This window comes from Podarcis vaucheri, assembly GCF_965113315.1.
Source record: "Podarcis vaucheri genome assembly, chromosome: 14".
NCBI classification, from domain to species: Eukaryota; Metazoa; Chordata; class Lepidosauria; order Squamata; family Lacertidae; genus Podarcis; species Podarcis vaucheri.
The window spans coordinates 54,645,254-54,666,184 of NC_138752.1; the positions used below are offsets into that span (position 1 = coordinate 54,645,254).

The 20,931-nt window shown below is 51.0% G+C and overlaps 2 protein-coding genes across 3 annotated transcripts in view; one reads left to right on the forward strand and one right to left on the reverse strand.

The window, feature by feature from the left end:
- Positions 1–20,931, reverse strand: part of MGRN1 (mahogunin ring finger 1) — a gene marked incomplete at its 5' end in the record, with an annotated part of 82,230 nt that overhangs the window by 49,849 nt on the left and 11,450 nt on the right. The window lies entirely within an intron of this gene.
- Positions 3,863–20,805, forward strand: CDIP1 (cell death inducing p53 target 1). Of its 2 annotated transcripts, none has more exons than XM_082199941.1 (5): positions 3,863–3,952; positions 16,081–16,179; positions 16,608–16,754; positions 17,638–17,902; positions 19,170–20,805. In XM_082199941.1, the coding sequence occupies exons 2-5, from the start codon at positions 16,095–16,097 to the stop codon at positions 19,279–19,281; spliced, it is 609 nt and encodes a 202-aa protein (XP_082056067.1). In that variant the 5' UTR covers positions 3,863–3,952; positions 16,081–16,094; the 3' UTR covers positions 19,282–20,805. The 2 variants fall into 2 exon arrangements, with proteins under 2 accessions (XP_082056067.1, XP_082056068.1); XM_082199942.1 differs by lacking the exon at positions 3,863–3,952 and adding an exon at positions 13,398–13,551.

The following is a 20,931-nucleotide window of genomic DNA, read 5'->3' on the forward strand; positions in this document are numbered from 1 at the left end:
CTGCACTGCAGGGGGTGGAAATGGACCAGATCCTTGGGATCTCTTCCAACTCCTACAGTTCTGTGAGCAGGCAAGGGAGTCTCAGCACGAGTTAACACTGCAAGAAAGAACACACACGTCTAGAACGAGGGCGTACGTTTCAATCTTTCTTTCTTTCTTTCTTTCTTTCTTTCTTTCTTTCTTTCTAATTTAAATGCTTTTTTAGAACTAAAAGGCTATAAGAAACATATATATATAATCAAAACAAAAATACAAAAAGAAAATCACCCTATTTGTTCACTGTACATTCTTCTTGAGTTCCCGCCACCCCATCATACATTTACTGCTTATTTTATCTAGTGCACTATTAATCTCCATTTTCTTTTTAATCGTCAGTAATATATTCTCTTCTAAATATACATTGTAAGACGGAAGTCATTCAAATCCTGGCACAGACTTTATAGAGACTTTTCAATCTCTTTCTCTTTCTTAGTTTATCCCTGATTTTAATTTTTGAACGTTTAAACAACTGTTTTTAACCTTTTTTTACCACTGATGACTTTATTCTTTTCGAAGGGTGCTTTTAAAATTTATTTTATTTATTTATTTTTCAGACAAGCACATATATGTATATGTATATGTGTATATATATATATATATATATATATATATATATATATATATATGCAGGTTTTGGTGTCTTCGGGTGTCTTCCCGTGTAAGAGTCGGGGTGTCTGTGCGACGTTTCGACGAGGTCTCACTCGTCATCTTCAGGCTGGTGCTTTCGGCTTCTTGTTACTGGAACAGAGACGGGAAGACACCCGAAGACACCAAAACCTGCATTCCTGTACCCGTGAAAATCTACGAAAGCATATATATATATATATATATATATATCTCTGCAGGTTTTGGTGTCTTCGGGTGTCTTCCCGTGTAAGAGTCGGGGTGTCTGTGCGACGTTTCGACGAGATCTCACTCGTCATCTTCAGGCTGGTGCTTTCGGCTTCTTGTTACTGGAACAGAGCAGAGTCTGGTGTTTGAGTTCCTATAAATACTGTTGAGGGGTGTGGTGTATAGCCTCCAACGTTCTGGGCAGAGAGGAAGTTCCTAGATTAGTGTGCCTCTACTTCTTTTGTTCCTTAATTACTTGAGGGATATCTTGAGTGATTTCATGAGTGATATTCTGAATACCACTGGGTGGGTCATTAAGTGTAGATTAGTTGCTAAAGCTTTTGTGTCTTAACCTCTTGAGCTTGTGAAGAGTTTTTCTGAGAAGATGGCTGTGCTGCATTTAGTTGTGCTCTGGCTTGGCTTCGTGTATAGGGGCGAGCTGTGGTTTTGTGCCTTGTGCCAGCCAGATCTGTGTAGGGATTGCAGGGGGGTGCAGCATCCGGAGGTGCCACTATAGTTTGGCTACTGGATGGAGTCTGTAATATGTCTGTGGAGAGGGTCTGGGTTTGGGTCTGGTGTGGTTGATTGGTGACGGCGTTCTGTGTGCCTCTGGTTCTGGTGTCGGTTTTTGTGGGGAGGGCTAATTTCCAGATGTCTGGCAGGCGGGACGTGTCGTCACGCTTGTTCATGTTGTGAGGGTGTTTCTCTATCTCGATGGCTTCCATGATTATTCTCTTGTGGTGATGTTCCATGTTAAAGAGCAATTTGGAATCTGCAAAATTAATTTCGTGTCCTGTTTCTTTCATGTGTTGGAAAAGAGAGGAAGTTTTTTCTTCTTTTTTGACGGCATTCTTGTGTTCTGCGATACGTGCATTTATTCGTCTGTTTGTTTGTCCAATGTACGTGGCTGGGCAGACTTTGCAGGGTATTTCATAGACCCCTTGGTTTTCCAGCTGGATTTTGTCTTTTGGGTTTCTGAGGATATTGGCTATTTTTTGGTTGGTGCAGAAGGCTGTTTTGATATTGTGTTTATGGAGGATTTTGCTAATTTTGTCTGTAGTGCCCTTGATATAAGGAAGGAGGGCCATGCCATTGTTTTCTTCTGTGTCTTGGTTTTTGGGGGGTGTTTCTTTTTGGATTAGCTTCGTAACCTTGTTTTTCTGGTATCCATTGGCGATTAACACATTTGAGAGATTCTGTAACTCAGTTGTCAAGTGGTCTTTGTCAGCCAGGCGTTTGGTTCTGGAGATGAGAGTCTTGGCTACGGAGTTTATTTGTGCAGGGTGGTGGTGTGATTGAGCATGTAAGTAGCGGTTGGTGTGTTTTTTTTTCCGGTAGATAGTGTGTCCTAGGGAGCCATCAGGTTTTTTGTAGATTAGGACGTCAAGAAAGGGGAGTTGGTTGTTGTCTTCTATTTCCATAGTGAATTGTATTTTGGGGTGTAGGCTGTTGAGATGTGTGAGGAAGCTATCTAGTTTTTCTTTCCCGTGTGGCCAAATTACAAAGGTGTCGTCAACATATCTGAGCCAAAGTTTGGGTTTGTGTTCTGACTTGTCTAAAGCATTGGTTTCAAAGTGTTCCATGTACAAATTTGCGATGACCGGTGAGAGGGGTGATCCCATAGGTGCTCCTTCTATAATCATGGAAGCCATCGAGATAGAGAAACACCCTCACAACATGAACAAGCGTGACGACACGTCCCGCCTGCCAGACATCTGGAAATTAGCCCTCCCCACAAAAACCGACACCAGAACCAGAGGCACACAGAACGCCGTCACCAATCAACCACACCAGACCCAAACCCAGACCCTCTCCACAGACATATTACAGACTCCATCCAGTAGCCAAACTATAGTGGCACCTCCGGATGCTGCACCCCCCTGCAATCCCTACACAGATCTGGCTGGCACAAGGCACAAAACCACAGCTCGCCCCTATACACGAAGCCAAGCCAGAGCACAACTATATGCAGCACAGCCATCTTCTCAGAAAAACTCTTCACAAGCTCAAGAGGTCAAGACACGAAAGCTTTAGCAACTAATCTACACTTAATGACCCACCCAGTGGTATTCAGAATATCACTCATGAAATCACTCAAGATATCCCTCAAGTAATTAAGGAACAAAAGAAGAAGAGGCACACTAATCTAGGAACTTCCTCTTTGCCCAGAACGTTGGAGGCTATACACCACACCCCTCAACAGTATTTATAGGAACTCAAACACCAGATTCTGCTCTGTTCCAGTAACAAGAAGCCGAAAGCACCAGCCTGAAGATGACGAGTGAGACCTCGTCGAAACGTCGCCCAGACACCCCGACTCTTACACGGGAAGACACCCGAAGACACCAAAACCTGCATTCCTGTACCCGTGAAAATCTACGAAAGCATATATATATATATATATATATATACAGAGTATATATAATTTTTTACCTACCACCAAAACACAAACAGTGAAACCCCCCAGGCGGCTGATACGTTAGGTATACAATATTCAATAATATACATTTTCAATAATATACATTTTCAATAATATACCATAACAACATATTCAAATTAACCATATGTACACTTCTATATAGAGTAACACTCCTCCTTCCACAAGGTTTCTTTAACTTTTAACATTTTAATTGTCCCCAATGGAGTAGGTGTGAACAACTTTTTTTTTTATTTTAACAGCAGAGCATTGCATCATTTTGGGGGGGGTGAGCAGGTATTGCACAACCACGCGAGAGGCGCGTCTCCTGCATCAACCTCCGTAATTCCCAGGCTTTCGGCTCGCCGACGCGCAAGTCCGGATCCGGATCGGACCCGCACCTGCCCCCTGGCCACGCCCCCTGCCGGCTGGCCACGCCCCTCCGGCTCTCGGGGACTCGGGAGGACCCTGCGCGGCTGCCGCGCGGTGCATGCTGGGGGTTGTAGTTTGCTTTCCCCCCCCCCGTCGGAGAACTACAACTCCCACCGGCCCCCGCGCCGCCCTTGCAGAGAGGAGGAGGGGGGGAGGAAACAGCTGGTGCAACGGCGGCGGCGACAGGAGGGAGCTTCGTGCGTCGGAGGGCAGCAGGCGAGCGCAGAGACCCAGGTGGGGATGCCAACGTGGCTGAGCAGCCCCGGAGGGGGAGGCAGGGGCGGGGGGCGACCCGGCTGGCCCCGGGGGGGGGAGGCCGACCGCCAGGAAAGCCCCCGCCAGGCCCTGGGGAGGGGGGCTCCCGCGTCTCCTTGCCCAGGGTGCCAGCCTGGTGCCAGAGGGGGGGGCACCGAGGGGCTGGCGGCCTCCCTTGGAGGCTCGGAGGTAGACTGCTCCGGCGCGGGGAGGCTCTGCTGCCCTCCCTTCTGCTGCCTCAGGCTGAGCCCCCCTCGCTCCGCTGCCCGGATTTCGGGCGAGAGACGTATAATAATAATAATAGAGTGGTACCTCGGGTTACGGACGCTTCAGGTTACAGGCGCTTCAGGTTACAGACTCCACTAACCCAGAAAGAGTGCTTCAGGTTAAGAACTTTGCTTCAGGATGAGAACAGAAATCGCGTTCCGGTGGCAGCGGGAGGCCCTATTAGCTAAAGTGGTGCTTCAGGTTAAGAACAGTTTCAGGTTAAGAACGGACCTCCGGAACAAATTAAGTACTTAACCCGAGGTACCACCGTAATAATCATTTATTATTTATACCCCGCCCATCTGGCTGGGTTACCCCAGCCACTCTGGGCGGCTTCCAACAAAACACCAAAATAGCCTATTAAACATGAAAAGCTTCCCTAAACAGGGCTGCCTTCAGATGTCTTCTAAAAGTCAGATAGTTGTTCATTTCCTTGACATCTGATGGGAGGGTGTTCCACAGGGTGGACGCCACCACCGAGAAGGCCCTCTGCCTGGTTCCCTATAACCTCACTTCTCGCAGGGAGGGAACCACCAGAAGGCCCTCAGAGCTGGACCTCAGTGTCCAGGCAGAATGATGGGGGTGGAGACGCTCCTTCAGGTATACTGGGCAGAGGCCATTTAGGGCTTTGAAGGTCAAAGCCAACACTTTGAATTGTGCTCGGAAATGTACTGGGAGCCACTCCCAGTCACCAGTCTGGCTGCATCATTCTGGATTAGTTGCAGTTTCCGAGTCACCTTCAAGGGTAGTCCCATGTAGACCGCATTGGAGTAGTCCAAGCGGGAGATAACTAGAGCATGCACTACTCTGGTGAGACGGTCTGCAGGCAGGTAGGGTCTCATCCTGCGTACCAGATGGAGCTTCATCTTCTGCCAGCTGGGGCCTTTGGCATGCATGACAGGTGTTTGCCTGTCTGGAATCTCTCTAGGTCAGCCTTTCTCAACCTCAGATCCCTAGATGTTTTGGGACTACAACTCCCATCATCCCTGCTAGCAAGGCCAGAGCTCAGGGATGATGGGAGTTGTAGTCCAACAACATCTGGGGACCTGAGGCTGAGAAACACTGCTCTAGGTGCTTCTGTGATGAAGCCTGTGTAAAGACCCCCGCGTAAATTAATCTTGTGCTTGTTAGCCCTGCACCTAATTGCTTAGCAAAACCTGTTTTTAATTGTTTATGAGAAGGGGAAATGTTGGTCTCTGCATACCCCCCCCATATATATAATTTTTACACATCGCTTGGGAAGACAGGTCAACTAATGCCAGTTTCCTGGGAAAAGCAAAGATCACCAGTGTCAAAGCAATTATTGTTCAACATCAACTTTGTTGGACTGGTCATGTTGTTCACGTGCCAGATTATTGTCTTCCTAAGCAACTACTCTGTTCCGAACTTAAAAATGGAAAGCGTTATGCTGGTGGTCAACAAAAGAGGTTTAAAGACTGTCTCAAGGCAAATCTTTAAAAATGAAGTATAAACACCAGTAATTGGGAAACCCTTGCCTGCGAGTGCTCCGATTGGAGAGCAGCCTTTTCCAAAGGTGTCCTGGGCTTTGAAGACACTGGAACGCAGGATGCAAGGGATCACCTCCCCTGGAAACCTATGTCCCCACTGTGGAAGGACATGTGGATCCAGAATTGGCCTCCACAGTCATTTACAGACTCATTGTTAAAACCGTGTTTATGGAAGACAATCTTACTCGGCTACGAGGGATCGCCAAAGAAGAAGAAGATATTTATGGAGCGTCATGTCTGCTGCAGAGAAGACCCCCCACAACATTTAATTATTTAAGCCTCTCTCCTTAATGGTCTTTCTCTCCCCCCACCCTTAAAAAAAACCCTTCAAAGGCTCTTTTCCTTCTCTTCTGACTTTTTGAAATTTGATCTCCCTGGCCACAAGGTCCTTGGAGGAAGGAAGGGAAGGGCACTCATGGGACAAACAGAAGCAAATAGCCAATGATCTTCTAGTGCAGGGGTCTGCAACCTTTAAGACAAAAAGAGCCACTTGGACCCGTTTCCGAAGAAAAAACAACAACTGGGAGCCGCAAAACCATTGTGACATTTAAAACAAATAGATCTCTGGAGCCACGATCTGACAGCGGGCGGGAAGGTGACGTCGGGACGGTGCGTGACTAACGCACGCACCACCCCCATGCGACGTCACAGCCAGTACAGCGCCCGCCACAGTGAGGAGTGTTGGGGCGCACAACGCGCCTCCTCCCCTTGCTAGTATCCGCCCCGGAGCCGCAGTAAAGATGTAAAAGAGCCACATGCGGCTCCGGAGCCGCAGGTTGCAGACCCCTGTTCTAGTGTGTCAAATCAGTTCTCAGCTCTAGAGTATGTAGGAATAAAGGGAGTGTCGCAGAGCATGAGCAGAGTGCCTTCCCAGCATTTCCACTAGGTGATCCCATGGCTGACTTCTCAGCGTCTGGCGCAGGTGTTGCCAGTTCGCTGCTTTGCCTGGGCGCTGCCTGCTTCCGGAACAAGGCACTTAAGGCATTCTTGCCTGGGCTTTTGCAGAAATCACTACTGGACGACTGTTGTTGTGAAAGCAAAGGATGTGCTTCAGAGAGCGGCATCCGCTGGTGGTTGTGAATAGAAGCTGGAGGGGAGAAAAGGAAAGGAAGGCCGATCGCATGGGTAGGCAAAGTAAGGCCCGGGGGTCAGATCCGGCCCAAGCGCCTCCTAAATCCGGCCCACGGACAATCCGGGAATCAGCATGTTTTTGCATTAGTAGAATGTGTCCTTTTATTTAAAATGCATCTCTGGATTACTTGTGGGGCATAGGAATTCGTTCATTTTTTTCTTCTTCCAAAATATAGTCCGGCCCCCCACAAGGTCTGAGGGACAGTGGACCGGCCCCCTGCTGGAAAAGTTTGCTGACCCCTGGCCTATCGCATTGGTTCTGCCAGGGCCGGGGGCTGAGTTGTGGTGGCCCCTGAGCATGCGAGGGGTGTGCCCTGCTGCACGGACTGGCAAATGACTCAAAGGGTCATTTGGGAGATGGGAAAGCGTTCAGGATGCGAGTCTGCGTGCACATTGCCTGGTGCTGATTCTGCCCCATCTGAAGGCGCAAGTCTCTGGGGTGAGGCCATCTGCCCTGCTGGAGGGGAAAGAGGGGAGAGCTGGGAACCAGCCTGTGATAGAGGAAAGCATGTTGGGGAAGAGAAGGCTTGAAGGGAAGGGGCTGTTCTCCCTCTTGCCCCCTACCCAAGCCTCACTTGCTTATCATAGGATTGTAGAGTTGGAAGGGACCCCAGGGGTCATCTAGGCCAACCCCTCACAGTGCAGGAATCTCAGCTAAAGGGTCCCTGACAGGCGACCGTCCAACTTCCCATGAATGAGAGTCCGCAACCTCCCAAGGGAATCATAGAATCATAGAATCATAGAGTTGGAAGAGACCACAAGGGCCATCGAGTCCAACCCCCTGCCAAGCAGGAAACACCATCAGAGCACTCCTGACATATGGTTGTCAAGCCTCTGCTTAAAGACCTCCAAAGTAGGAGACTCCACCACACTCCTTGGCAGCAAATTCCACTGTCGAACAGCTCTTACTGTCAGGAAGTTCTTCCTAATGTTTAGGTGGAATCTTCTTTCTTGTAGTTTGGATCCATTGCTCCGTGTCCGCTTCTCTGGAGCAGCAGAAAACAACCTTTCTCCCTCCTCTATGTGACATCCTTTTATATATTTGAACATGGCTATCATATCACCCCTTAACCTCCTCTTCTCCAGGCTAAACATGCCCAGCTCCCTTAGCCGTTCCTCATAAGGCATTGTTTCCAGGCCTTTGACCATTTTGGTTGCCCTCCTCTGGACACGTTCCAGTTTGTCAGTGTCCTTCTTGAATTGTGGTGCCCAGAACTGGACACAGTACTCCAGGTGTGGTCTGACCAGAGCAGAATACAGTGGCACTATTACCTCCCTTGATCTAGATGCTATACTCCTATTGATGCAGCCCAGAATTGCATTGGCTTTTTTAGCTGCCGCGTCACACTGTTGGCTCATGTCAAGTTTGTGGTCAACCAAGACTCCTAGATCCTTTTCACATGTACTGCTCTCAAGCCAGGTGTCACCCATCTTGTATTTGTGCCTCTCATTTTTTTTGCCCAAGTGCAATACTTTACATTTCTCCCTGTTAAAATTCATCTTGTTTCTTTTTGCCCAGTTCTCTAATCTGTCAAGGTCGTTTTGAAGTGTGATCCTGTCCTCTGGGGTGTTAGCCACCCCTCCCAGTTTGGTGTCATCTGCAAATTTGATCAGGATGCCCTTGAGTCCATCATCCAAGTCGTTGATAAAGATGTTGAATAAGACCGGGCCCAAGACAGAACCCTGTGGCACCCCACTAGTCACTCTTCTCCAGGATGAAGAGGAACCATTGATGAGCACCCTTTGGGTTCGGTCAGTCAGCCAGTTACAAATCCACTGAGTGGTAGCATAGTCAAGACCACATTTTACCAGCTTCTTTACAAGAATATCATGAGGCACCTTGTCAAATGCCTTGCTGAAATCAAGGTAGGCTACATCCACTGCGTTCCCTTCATCTACCAGGCTTGTAATTGTAATTCAGTGGAGACCCTTCCACTGTCAAACTGCTCTTACTGTCAGAAGGTTCTTCCTGATGTTGAGTTGGAATCTCCTCCCTTGTAACTTGAAGCTATGGGTTCGAATCCTACCCCCCCCCCAAAGCAGCAGAAAACAAGCTGGCTCCATCTTTTTAAAGAAAAATATACATACGTTGAAACTTATTCCAACTAATAGATATATATACCCATTAAAAAGTATATTTTTATAATATACTGAGATAAAGCAGCTACTTCAGCTAAAAAAGAGCAAGCTCAGAAGGAAGAAAATACACGAAAAGGAGAAATCTAGGGAAGGAGAGAACAAGAGAGAAGGAAAAGAAAGGAAAAAACTAAAACTATAGAATAAAAGGACTGTCTTCTCTTTGCAGCTACATGTGATATTCACTCTTTAAAATCCAACCATTCTATCTTCTATAAGTCAGTATTTTTTAGGTCTTCAAACCCAGATATTACAACTTCGTTTTCTTTCTTACAAAAGGGCCATAAGAAATTTCAGATCCTTAACAAATGTTAGTAATGGTTTTTTCTGCAATTAAACATGTCAGCTTAGCTGTCTCAATTAAGTCCCATAATTTTATCAGCCATTCTTCCATCGTGTGCAAGGCTGTGTCTTTCCACCTCCTTCTTCCATGGGACAGCCCTTCAGAAGATGGCTCTCATCTCTTCTCCAGCCTAAACATCCCAGGCTCCCTCAACCGTTCCTCATCAGGCTTGGGTTCCCAGACCTTGTAACATCTTGGTTGCCCTCCTCTGCTCCCCTTCCAGCTTGTCAATATCCTTCTTCAACTGGGGTGCCCAGAACTAGAACCAGGACTCCAGGTGGGCTCGGACCAAGGCAGAATTGAGTGGGACTATTGCTTCCCTTGACCTGGACATTAGGCTTTTGTTGAGTTGGGGTCTGCTAAGACTCCTGGTTCCTTTTCACATGCACAAGCCAGGTTTCCCTTCTCCCCCTACTTATAGGGACACCCTCAGAAGGTCCTTTAGTCAGACCCCCCCCCGCCTTCTCCCTCTTGCAGCTGATCTTTGGGATGGGTGTGTGGAAGAGCCGCCCTGTTCTCACAACTCGAGTGTCACCGATCTCAGGTTCCTCAGCTCGCAGGCACCTTGGAGTCCGTTTCAGGCTCGTATTTCTCTTCTTGAATGTTTCTTCTGGAACCTGGCGGATGGTAACAGATATAACTTTGCAGCTGCAAGCAGCATTTTCACTCCTGGCTGGTCCGAGTGAACTCTTTCCTGTCTGCCCTTTCATAGCCAAAGCCCCTGCAATTTTGCTTTCCATTCGTCCCATGTTTGCTGCTTTTACCAAGTGTTGGGTCGGCGCCAGGGGCTCTTGCTCCTGGAGCACAATCTCGATCTTTCCTGTCTTACGTGGAAGAAGCTGGTGGCAGTTGTGTGTCTTAAGGCAGTCCTCAGGCTATAACCAGCAAGAGCCACCAACTGCAGCCTGGCAGTCAGAGACCCCATACACTATTCTGGGCATATATATTTTGAGCTCCACAAATGAAAGGGGCTCGCTTTTGGTTACCCCACACATACTTCATCCCCGCAGTGCAGGGGTGGAGCTGCTTTTGTTAAGTAACCGAGAGTCGGAAATGCTTGCAGATCTGCTGCAAAGGACCTGGCTGAGCCAGATTCCTGCCCACTCCTGGCCTGAGGGGGCACACTGAACGGGCGGAAGTGTTGTGGCTTTGCAGCTTTCTTCCTCCTACCCCAGTGAGATGCTGTCGGTGGCAGCGGAGGCCATGCCACACAGCGGCTGCCTCTGGGCCTCTTCCGCTGCCACCTGCCAGCCCCAGAGGAGTTGACTGTTTACTCTGGCAAGCTCCGCTTGTATTCCTTGAGGCGCCCACGGCCCATGTGGGGAACTGGCAAAAGGCAGCCTTGGCAGGGACTGTCTCCATGCAGAGCCCATTCGGCCTCGGAGGCTCTGGCAGGTGGGCGAATGTGGGGCTTCCATGAGGAATCTCCCTCAAGAAAGATCTTTGGGAGGGCTCAAGGCTGAAAAGACTGCTGGGGGCGGAGGCCTTATTTTGCAGCTCTGTTTGAAGCAGCCCCCCTGCTTTTTAAGTTTGTTTCTGACGATTTTGAAAGGAGAGGGTGCTGTGCTGCCTCAAACAGCGCAGTCGGATGTTTTCCCAAGTGTTTCCCGGTCTCTCAATTTGGCAGGTGGGCAGGGATCCTGTAAATCCTGTGACATAATGATGTCACAAGATGAACAGGTGAATTTGCCCAGTCCGCTTGTCAAAACTCTCTCATGTGGAGGGCGCAGGGCGGAATACTTTCGTTTATTTACTTATTCACATGATACCCTTGAAATTTTCCTCCAGACGTGTGCCAGGTTCTTCCCAGCACTGTGGAAACCTGTTTGTTTGCATTTAAACTACGTATGAGCCGCACTTTCGTATCACAAGATGCCAGAATGTGGAGTGAAAACCATGGAACGTCTGGGGGTGCGCCTCCTGGCTGATGGGGCGGCCTGCCCCAAAGGGCCCCCTCCCTCCTCCTTGCCCCTGGACCAGCGGCCAGTTTTTGCTTAGGCCGCTTGGAAGACCTGGGCTGGATCTCTTGCACGGCTGCCCCGGCTCCGCTCCAGCTGCTTGCGAGGAGTCTGGCAAGTGCTGTGCGATGCAGGAGATAACTTGGGATTCAGGGCCTGCTTGCTGCAGGATGGTCTCCATGGGGCTCCGCTGCTGGCAGAGGAGCCTAAAGGCTCCTGGCGTTTGGCGAGGTTTTTGGCTCCCGTCCTGCAGCAGAAATCCTGGGAGCCTCTCTGCACAAAGAGGGGCTTTGTTCGGGGCACTGAAAACGGCACTGCAGTCCAAGGCGGCTCTTGGTGTGTTTAGGTCCAGCGGTTTTAAAAACCAGCCCATTTCGGGCTGCAGGCAGTGTTGTAGGAGAACCTCCCTCCACTTCCCTGAATCGTTTCCTTAATGGAAGCTGCAACAAGGAAGTTGAGGTATTTGTTGTTGGTGGAATCAGAGTTGGAAGGGACTGTGAGGGTCATCTACAGGGCCGTCTTTAGCAGATGCGGCGCTGGGGTGCAAATATCCGCTCAGCGCCCCCAAATTACCACAGATGGGGGGGGGCGAAGCTGCGCACTGCCAGCCATCGGGGGGGGGGGTGCAACTCTCCCCCATGCCGCTGCAGGAGAGCAATCCCCACAGAGGCTTGGGAGGGAAGCTGTGTGCCCGCCAGCCATATGGTTGATGGGGCGCAGCTTCCATCCTAAGCCTCTGCGGGGATCACTCTCCTCCTGAGGAGGCTTGGGAGGCAGGCTGCACACCTGCCAGCCTTATGGTTGACTGGGCGCAGCTGGTGGGCATGCAGGGAAAGGGGAGGCCACCAGCAAAGCCGCGCAGCTCCCCCACTCGCTGGGGTGCCCCTGAGAGGCCGGTGCCCTGGCGTTATGCACCACTAACCCCTATGGGAAAGACGGTTCTGGATCTAGTCCAACCCCCTGCAATGCAAAAATATGCAATGCAAACCCACAACCCTGAGATTAAGAGTCTCCTGCTCTACCCTAATAAAGTGGACGCTCGGGTTGCGAACATGATCCGTGCGGGATGCCCATTCACAACCTGCAGCAACGAATCTGCGCATGTGCATGTTGCGATTCAGTGCTTCTGCGCATGTGCAAAGCGCGATTTGCCGCTGCTGCACACGTGCGACCACCGAAACCTGGAAGTAATCCGTTCCAGTACTTCCGGGTTTCGGCGGTCCGTAACCTGAAAAAATGCAACCTGAAGCATCTGTAACCCGAGGTATGACTGTACAGTACAGTGGTACCTCGGGTTAAGTACTTAATTTGTTCTGGAGGTCTGTTCTTAAACTGAAGCACCACTTTAGCTAATGGGGCCTCCTGCTTCTGCTGCGCCACTGGAGCACAATTTCTGTTCTCATCCTGTAGCAAAGTTCTTAACCCGAGGTACTATTTCTGGGTTAGCGGAGTCTGTAACCTGAAGCGTCTGTAACCTGAAGTGTATGTAACCTGAAGTGTATGTAACTCGAGGTACCACTGTAGGTTGTTGTAGCATATTTATTCATATTTCCCCTTTCCCCCTAACAGGGAGTCAAGGTGGCTTACAGATACAAAGAGGAACAGCTCAAAGCATGGGGGGTGGGGTGTCATTAAAAAACAATTAAACATAGCTAGAATTAAAACCGCAGGTCGATACAGAGGATCTATTAAAACTAATTGCAATAGCAACGGCACGGTGCCAGCCCTTTCCTTGACAGCCGTCAGCTCCCCAAAGCCTTCCCCTGCTGGAGGAAGGAGCGCAAGGAGAGAGGCAGACTTTGGTTCTTCTTCTGCCAGGGATCCACCAGAAAAGCAGGCGCAGAAACTGGAGCCGCGAATCCCTGGCTCTCCCCTGCCTGGTTGGTTCCCAGCAAGGCTGGCCTGCTTTCCCGGCTGCGTCACGTGGCGCCGCTGAGATCACGCAGTGGAAGGAGTCGCGCTTGTGGCCAGTGACCCTCTGGCCGGGCCTTGTGCAGCGGAGGGGGGGCAGGGGGCCCTTCTCTGACTCCGGCTGACCAGGCCGAGAGAGAGCCTGGCCTCTCCATCTCCGGACCGGCCAGCGCATCCTCCCTGTGTGCGCCAGCCCTGCATCTGCAGCTCTGGGGGGGGGGGGAGCATCCCAGTGTTTTCAGGAGGCGCCTCTTCGTGGCCGACTTGTGTGGCCGGGGAGGTGGAGCTGAGCCCCGGATGCGGCAGAGGGCAGGATTCCAGCAGGTTTGTCTCACGGCAGCTGCTCACGGTTGCCTTGCTCCTCTGAGCTGGACAGAGGAGGCTGTCGTGGCTGGGCAAAGGTGGGATGCTGCAGATGGGATGGGTACCGGACTTTTAGAAGGCATCTGACGGCAGCCCTGTTTAGGGAAGCTTCTAATGTTTAATAGATTATTGTATTTTAATATTCTGTTGGATGCTGCCCAGAGTAGCTGGGGAGACCCAGCCAGATGGGCAGGGTATAAATAATAAATTATTATTATTATTATTATTATTATTATTATTATTATTATTATTATTATTATTATTATTATTATTTCTGGGGTCCTGTCGCCTTCAAAGGAGCCCTTTTTGGGGCACCGCTGGGTTTTCAGCGTGGTCCAGATGTGTACACAGGAAGCTTTGAGGATGATGCTTGGGCTATCTGAGTCGTGGCCATAGCTGTCAACTTTTCCCTTTATTTGCGAGGAATCCTGTTTGGAATAAGGGAATTTCCCTTTCAAAAAGGGAAACGTTGATAGCTAGGGTCGTGGCTACTGGTCAAGAAAGGCTGCTCTCTGCAATCAGTGGCTGGAGGGGTTTTTTTTGTTTTGCTGTGTTTGTGGGTTTCTCTTTCCGGCTGCTGCTCTCTGTCCTGGGCGCAGGGCAGGGCAGGAGGCAGCCGCAACTGGATCCTGGATCCTGGCACCTGAGCCTGGGAAACGAAACCAAGTTGTTCAGGTCATTGGGTGGCAACTGCCTCTCCCCAAGGGGGGCGGACTCCTTATACCACCACCCTGGGCCAGTCTCCCCCACCCCCAAGCCTCTGCTTTATTATAACTTCTAAAGTGAGATGTGGGGACAGTAGATCCCACTGTAAAATGTGTCAGTGGGAACTCTAGCAAAAAGCCTGAGTCTTGTTTTGTTTTTTAAAGCAGTGTTAATTTGGGGAGGGGTGTTCAGGATGGTGGGGGGCTAGGCATATGGGACCCCCCTGCCATCAGGAGCCAGCGCTGTACTTTTAAAGGCTAGGCTTTGTTTGGACAGGCTGAGAAAGTTGATGCAAATTTTCATCTGTTTTACTATTTTAGCTTTTTGTATGCTTTAATCCGTTCCCTTTTTATTTGTCCCCCCCCCCTTTTGTAAACCACGCTGAGGTTTGTTTGTTTACAGTCAAGCAGTCTATAAATGTTATAAAATAAATAAATATAGGGGGCGGGGGCAGGCTTCATAGTCACAGGGAAGGCAGAGCAATTGCTCGCGGCCCTCCCTCCCTCCCTGCAGACGTCTCTGCCCTTTTCTGAGGCTGAGCCAGGACCGGGGATCGGGCCCCTTGATTCCCAGGGGACACACCCCGCCTGGTTCTGCCTGTGGGACTGATTTTCCTCGCTCGCCCCCGCATGGCAGGGTTGCAGCAACCCACCCGCCAACCCCGTCCTACCTCTCTGTCACTGTACAGTTCTGGCCCCCTCGCCCCCAAAATGGGTATGGTAGAACTTGAGAAGGTTGAGAGAAGGGCACCCAGGAGGACCAACAGGCGTGGAGCGACTTCCCGGGGGAAAAGGGGCTGCGGGGTTTGGGACCTTTTAGTTCAGAGAAAAGGCAAGTCACGGGCAACAGGGCAGAAGTTTAAAAAATGATGGACTGTGTGGATAGAGAAAAGCTTTTCTCCTTCTCTCAAAAACCCAGAACTTGTGTTTGTTTTTTTTCAAAAAATAATAATCATTTTATAACACAAATAAACAATACAAACAGAAATACAAACAATACAAATTCTTGTCTTGTCCTTATTTTTTCTAAACATTGTTAGGTGAGCTTTCCCAAGTCCCCCCTATCTGATTTTCATTTTACCTCATCTTTAGCAGTTTCATATATCATAATTTTTAACCATTTTTTAAATCACACTTTTACCATAAAAATCTTCACATTTTATCACTTACAAATAATGCTATTTTAAAATACACTATCTTCTACTTCTAACCCTACAGCCTATATCCACTTCCAAAGCTATTCTAAGATTTAAATATTAACATATTTTTTTTCCAAATATTCCTTAAACTTCTTCCAGTCTTCTTCCACCATCTCTTCTCTCTGGTCTTGGAGTCTCCCGGTCAGTTCGGCAAGTTCCATATAGTCCATCATCTTCATCTAAAACCCCAGAACTTGTGGCCACCCAGTGAAGCTGATGGCTGGGAGATTCATGACAAACAAAATAAAGTCCTCCTCCTCCTCGCAGCACATAGTTAACCTATGGAACTCGCTGCCACAAGAGGCAGTGACAGCCACCACCTTGGATGGCTGTAAAAGAGGATGAGGCAAATTCATGGGAAAGAGGCCTGTCGGAGGTGTGCAAGAGCCCCAATGGCTTTGCTGGCAGCGCTGCTTCTGAATGCCAGCAGCTGGGAATTGCAGGTGTGGAGTGTGTGGCTCTGGTGCTTTGGGGCTTCCCTTTAGGGCCTCTGTTTGGCCCCTGCGAGGACAGGATGTGGGGTCAGGATGAGCCAGTCTCCTTATGTCCACTCTCTCTCTCTCTCTCTCTCTCTCTTTTTCCTCCAGGCCAGCCGTAAAGCATGTCGAGTGACCCACCTCCACCCTACCCGGGGGGCCCCTCTGCCCCACTCATAGAAGAGAAGGATGGCTACCCTTTCCCAGCAGGTAAGGGCAGGGGGAGGGAGAAGAGTGGGGAGCGCTGCTTAGGCCAAGAATCGCCTCCCCTTCTGCGTCCAGAGAGGAGCTTCCTGGAGACTTTCTTCGACATCCTCCGGAGGCTGCTGGAAAGTTTTGGGTGGTCTTGTCCAGCTGAGATTGAGCCGGGGGGGGCCTGGTCCTTGCAGGTCACACCCCGCAGTCCTGGGAAAGGGTTTGCCTTACGCTCCGCAGATGCAGACAGTCCCCTTTCTATTAATTAATTTTGGATTGATTTTCCCTTGTGTCGAAATACACACAGTTGCAAAACATTTTGCTTCGTATAAGCGTATCAACATAAAAACAAAATTTTAAACTGGTTCTCGAGGGGATATGGTCATGATTACACGGCAGGTTGAGCAGCCTGCCGCTCTTTTGACGCCCTTGTCCTCCTGCAGGCGGAGTCTCGCCCGCAATGGTGCAGCCGCAAGGAGCCCCGCAGCCCCCGATGGACATGGGACCCCCGCCGTACGAACCTCCACCGCAGCCAGGGTTCATCCCCCCACACATGGGCACCGATGGCTCAGTGCCCTACATGCCACCTGGTGAGTTGAGGGTGTGTGTGCAGGAGAACGATCCCTTGATGGGGGTGTGTGTGAGGCTGTGTGTGTCCTGCCATCTCAGGAGTGCCTGGTGGCCAGGAGGGCAAGGATGCCAAGGAGTGGGGGGAGGCACTAGCTGGGGGACCCCCAAAGGCAGAAGGCTCAGAGGCCGGGGATTGGTGGCGGGATGACAGCCACCAATCAGAGGGAGAAGAGGAAGCAAGAAGTGTCGGAAACAGAAGAGGCAACAGGGTTTAGTGAGCGGGAAGAGGCTGGGGCAGAGAGCAGTCCAGACTCAGAGGCAACAGCGGAGGCGGGAGAGGAGCGGCCAAGGGGCAGAGAGGAATCAGGCTGCTGAAGAATCCAGTGAGCCCCTCCTGCTACAACCAGCTCCCCTCCCTGCTGGTCTCCAAGAACACACAGAGAAATGAAAAGAGAAGAGCAGAGATTGGTTATGTGCAGGCGCAGACTCCGATTACTTGGGGGGGGAACCTGGAGAGGAGGGGAGTTGGGCAGCAGTGGGAAGGCGGAGACCTTCAGTCTTTGCCACTTCCTCATAGGAGCAAGGCCGACTGGGAAGAGTTGCTGGGACCACTAGGCTTGCGCTGCTTTGGTTTCCTTGAATAAAGCGTTGTGTATTTCTGTCCGTTCCCTGACTCAGGCTCCTGACAGCAAGGCAGCTCCATCCAGAATGGCAGAGAAGGGAGTCTGCTGTTGACTGCAGGGTTCTTCCTTTTGAGCAAAGGCACTAGGTGTCCTGTTTGGAGTTGCAGGGAGGCGGACGGCTATGCTGGCACAAGGGGTGCCCATGCCTGGGGGGGGGAGGCAGGCAGCGAGAGGGTCTCTCTTTTTTTAAGTGCCCCCCTTTTGTGTGCTTTCCTTCCAGGAGGCTACTACATGCCCCCAGGACCACACCCCCCCATGGGCTACTACCCTCCGGCCGGCCCCTACGCCCCTGCGGGGGGCCAGACAGCCACGGTGCTGGTGCCCTCGGGGGCCGCGGCCACCGTGACAGTCCTGCAGGGCGAGATCTTCCAGGCCGCCCCCGTCCCGACCGTCTGCCCGCACTGCCAGCAGGCCATCACCACCAAGATCACCCACGAGATCGGCCTCATGAACTTCCTGCTGGGGTTCTTCTGCTGCTTTGTGGGGTAAGTGAGGGAGGCAGGCAGGCAGGCAGGGGCTGGGTCTCATCCTGCGGCTCCTTCTCGCTCACTTGCAGTTCTATGTCGCTTTCCAGAGTGGCTTACAAACAGCAAATAACAGCAACGGAGTAGAACATCGCAGGTACCACATAAATCATACAGTATAATTAGCAAATCCTCAGCCACACAGTTATCATGTGTATGACACTATTAGCAAAACCAGCAACTAAAGAATAAGGTAGGCACTATGAAGTTCGCCCACCCACCTCCATGACTCATAATCTTTCGCTTTATCCAGCGGTTCCCAATTAGCTAAGTATTGCAGAACAAGGTGTATGAACAAGGTGGTCACATTAGTGTTTAAAGCCCTAACTGACTCAAGCCCCAAATACCTGAAGACCAGCAGGTGCTAGATGGGCAGAGGGGGCCCTCTTGGTGGTTCCTCCACCCTCCGTGGCCCCCGCTGAGCTGTGGGACTTTCTCCCTGCAGAGGCGCACCTGGTGCCTTCAAGGTACAGGTATTCTTACATGCTGAAGTCGCCCCTCTTTTCGCCCTTTGACATGCGATACCCATATATTTCAGGAGCCACCCTATTCTTGCAACTGCAATTTGTTTTACACCGTTCTAATTGTGATCTTCAGTTCTTGTCACCTGCCCTGGGCGAAACAATTAAATTAATAATAAAAGGAATGTATTAGGATAATTATTGTTAACATCAGCTGACCATGTTTTTGTTTTCTCTCCCCCCCCCCAATAAATTTGCAAATGAAGAATTGGGGGAAGGGAGGGCAGTTGTGATGCCACTGCTTGTAGGTGTTTGATCTGGCTGAAATGGGAGAAGGCTGTGAGAGTTTGCAATAAGCTCAGCATCTGCCTTCTGTGCCAACTTTTAAATGCCTGCTGAAATCTTATCTATTCCTCCAGGCCTGGGCAGGCCATTAAGAACACACCCTCCCACAATGGTCTACTGCTGCCTGGTTTTAATTTTGCTTTCAACGTCCTTCTATTTTTTAGGATTTTACTGTATGATATTATGGCTCTTGCATTGTTGTCAACCGCTGTATTTCTCTGACACAGCGGTATAGATATATTTTTATAAATTGGTTTTCCTGCTGGGGTCTGGCTAGCTCCTGCTCTCTACAGGAGCATGGAAATGGGGCGTTTGGCTGGGGTTTTGACCGGGCGAGGAGGTGGGTGCGCCATTGGCGCTGCTTGGGGTTTTCCAGCCTGCCTGTTGGCCTCACGGCGGGCGCCTCCTCTCCCCCCTTCCAGGTGCGACTTGGGCTGCTGCCTGATCCCCTGCCTGATAGACGAGTTCAAGGACGTGACGCACACCTGCCCCAACTGCAAGGCCTACATCTACACGTACAAGCGCATGTGCTAGCAGTGCCCGCTGGGCCAGGAGATGTCCACTCCCCTCCTGGCGCCACTGGCCCGACTCACCTGTGCCCAACGCTCCCCCCTGCTTGTGTCTTTCCCCCTCCCTCCTGCGCAGAGAGCTTTGAAGGCCTCAGGACCGCGGGGTCCCTGGGGAAGCTGCAGGGCGGGCGCCACAACCGCCAGGCGGGCAAGCCGTGGCCGGCCTCTTTTGCCCCCCTCCCCTCTCTATGTGCATGTGGGGGCTCCCTGCCTCCAGCACCTCTCGGTTAGGATCTGGCCGCAGGATTCCCACGGGCATCTTGTTGGCCAGTGAGACCGGGATGCTGGACTCGAGGGGCCACGGGCTGTCCTTACGCGCGAGGAGACCTCATCCCTGTGGGGCACCTCTCTGGGAGGGTGAGGAAGGGGGCAAGGCCTGGCATGGTTGCTTTCTTGACCTCTCCTTGGAGCAGCAGGCAAGCTGGTGCAGACCTCCATTCTCCCCACAGGCGTGGCATGAATCATGGGGCATGTTGGGTGGTTTTTATTTAAAGCAAAACCTCGGCCGTTGTGCTAGGGGGGCTGCTGCTGCCCCCCACTTTTCCTTTTGCACCCTGCCAAAAGTTGCTCTACTTCTTTGGTCTGGGGCGGCAGAGGAGAGGGCAACAGGAGCCAGGGTGTCTCCTGCCTGCTGCTGCTGCTGCGTGACCCGTGCCAGGCTCAGGGGCAGCTGGGGGGAGGGCAGAGGCCGGCTTGGGCCCCTGAGGAAGCAGTCCCTTCCTCTCCTCATTCCCCCGTGAGCTTCGCTGCCTCCGCAAGGCTCCTCTGCACCCCTTGCCCAGCTCCCTTCCCCGTCATTGGTGGTGGGGGGCTGTGCCCTGGGCCATGTCCTTACGCCAGTCTTCTTTGCCTCTCCTTGGCATATCGAGGCCAAGAGGCGGCCCGGGAGGCCCCTGTATCCAGACCCCTCTCCCCACATGTAAATACCTTGTCTAATCGGAGTCTGCTTGTCCGAGTTCTGTTCTGTGATGTGGTTTGTTTTCCCCCGTTTGTATTAAAGCTCTTAACTGTGACTTAACAGAAATGTGAAGGCCCTGTGCACACCTCCGTCCCCCCCACCCCCCTTGGTTTTGCACTAATTCCTCCAGAAAAGCCACGGCGTTACATGGGTGAGCAACAGGACAAAGCAGAGCCAAGAGGGCTTGTCCTGAGATTCCGCACAGAAGGGGCTCGTCCATTGCCAAATGCTCCGTTTCAATGGCGGGTGTCACCTCGGTTTGGCATGTGCCCCCCCCTTCCTGATGCTGTGGCCTCCCACCCCCTTAAGACACAAGTCCACGCCCTCTGGCGCCCTGCCCTGGGTGCATCGTCCGTCCCAAGGGCTGCTGCATAGGAAGACATGAGGAATGCAAAAAGGCTCTTGGCTCTGAACACTACGGATGCATCTGTGAAGTATTTTGACCCAGCAGGGAGTTTCATGCTCTTTCTCAGAGGCAACCTGTTGATGCTTTTCCATGTTTCTATATAATTAAAATACAGACCCACAAGACTTTCTGTGTTTTTGTGTGAGAGACCGGTTGTGATTACAGGTGGGGCACCAGGCAGAGGTCATTGGGTGGGTATACTTCCTGGTTTTAGCAGGAAGAACGAGACACGAGATGTATTTGGCGGAGGT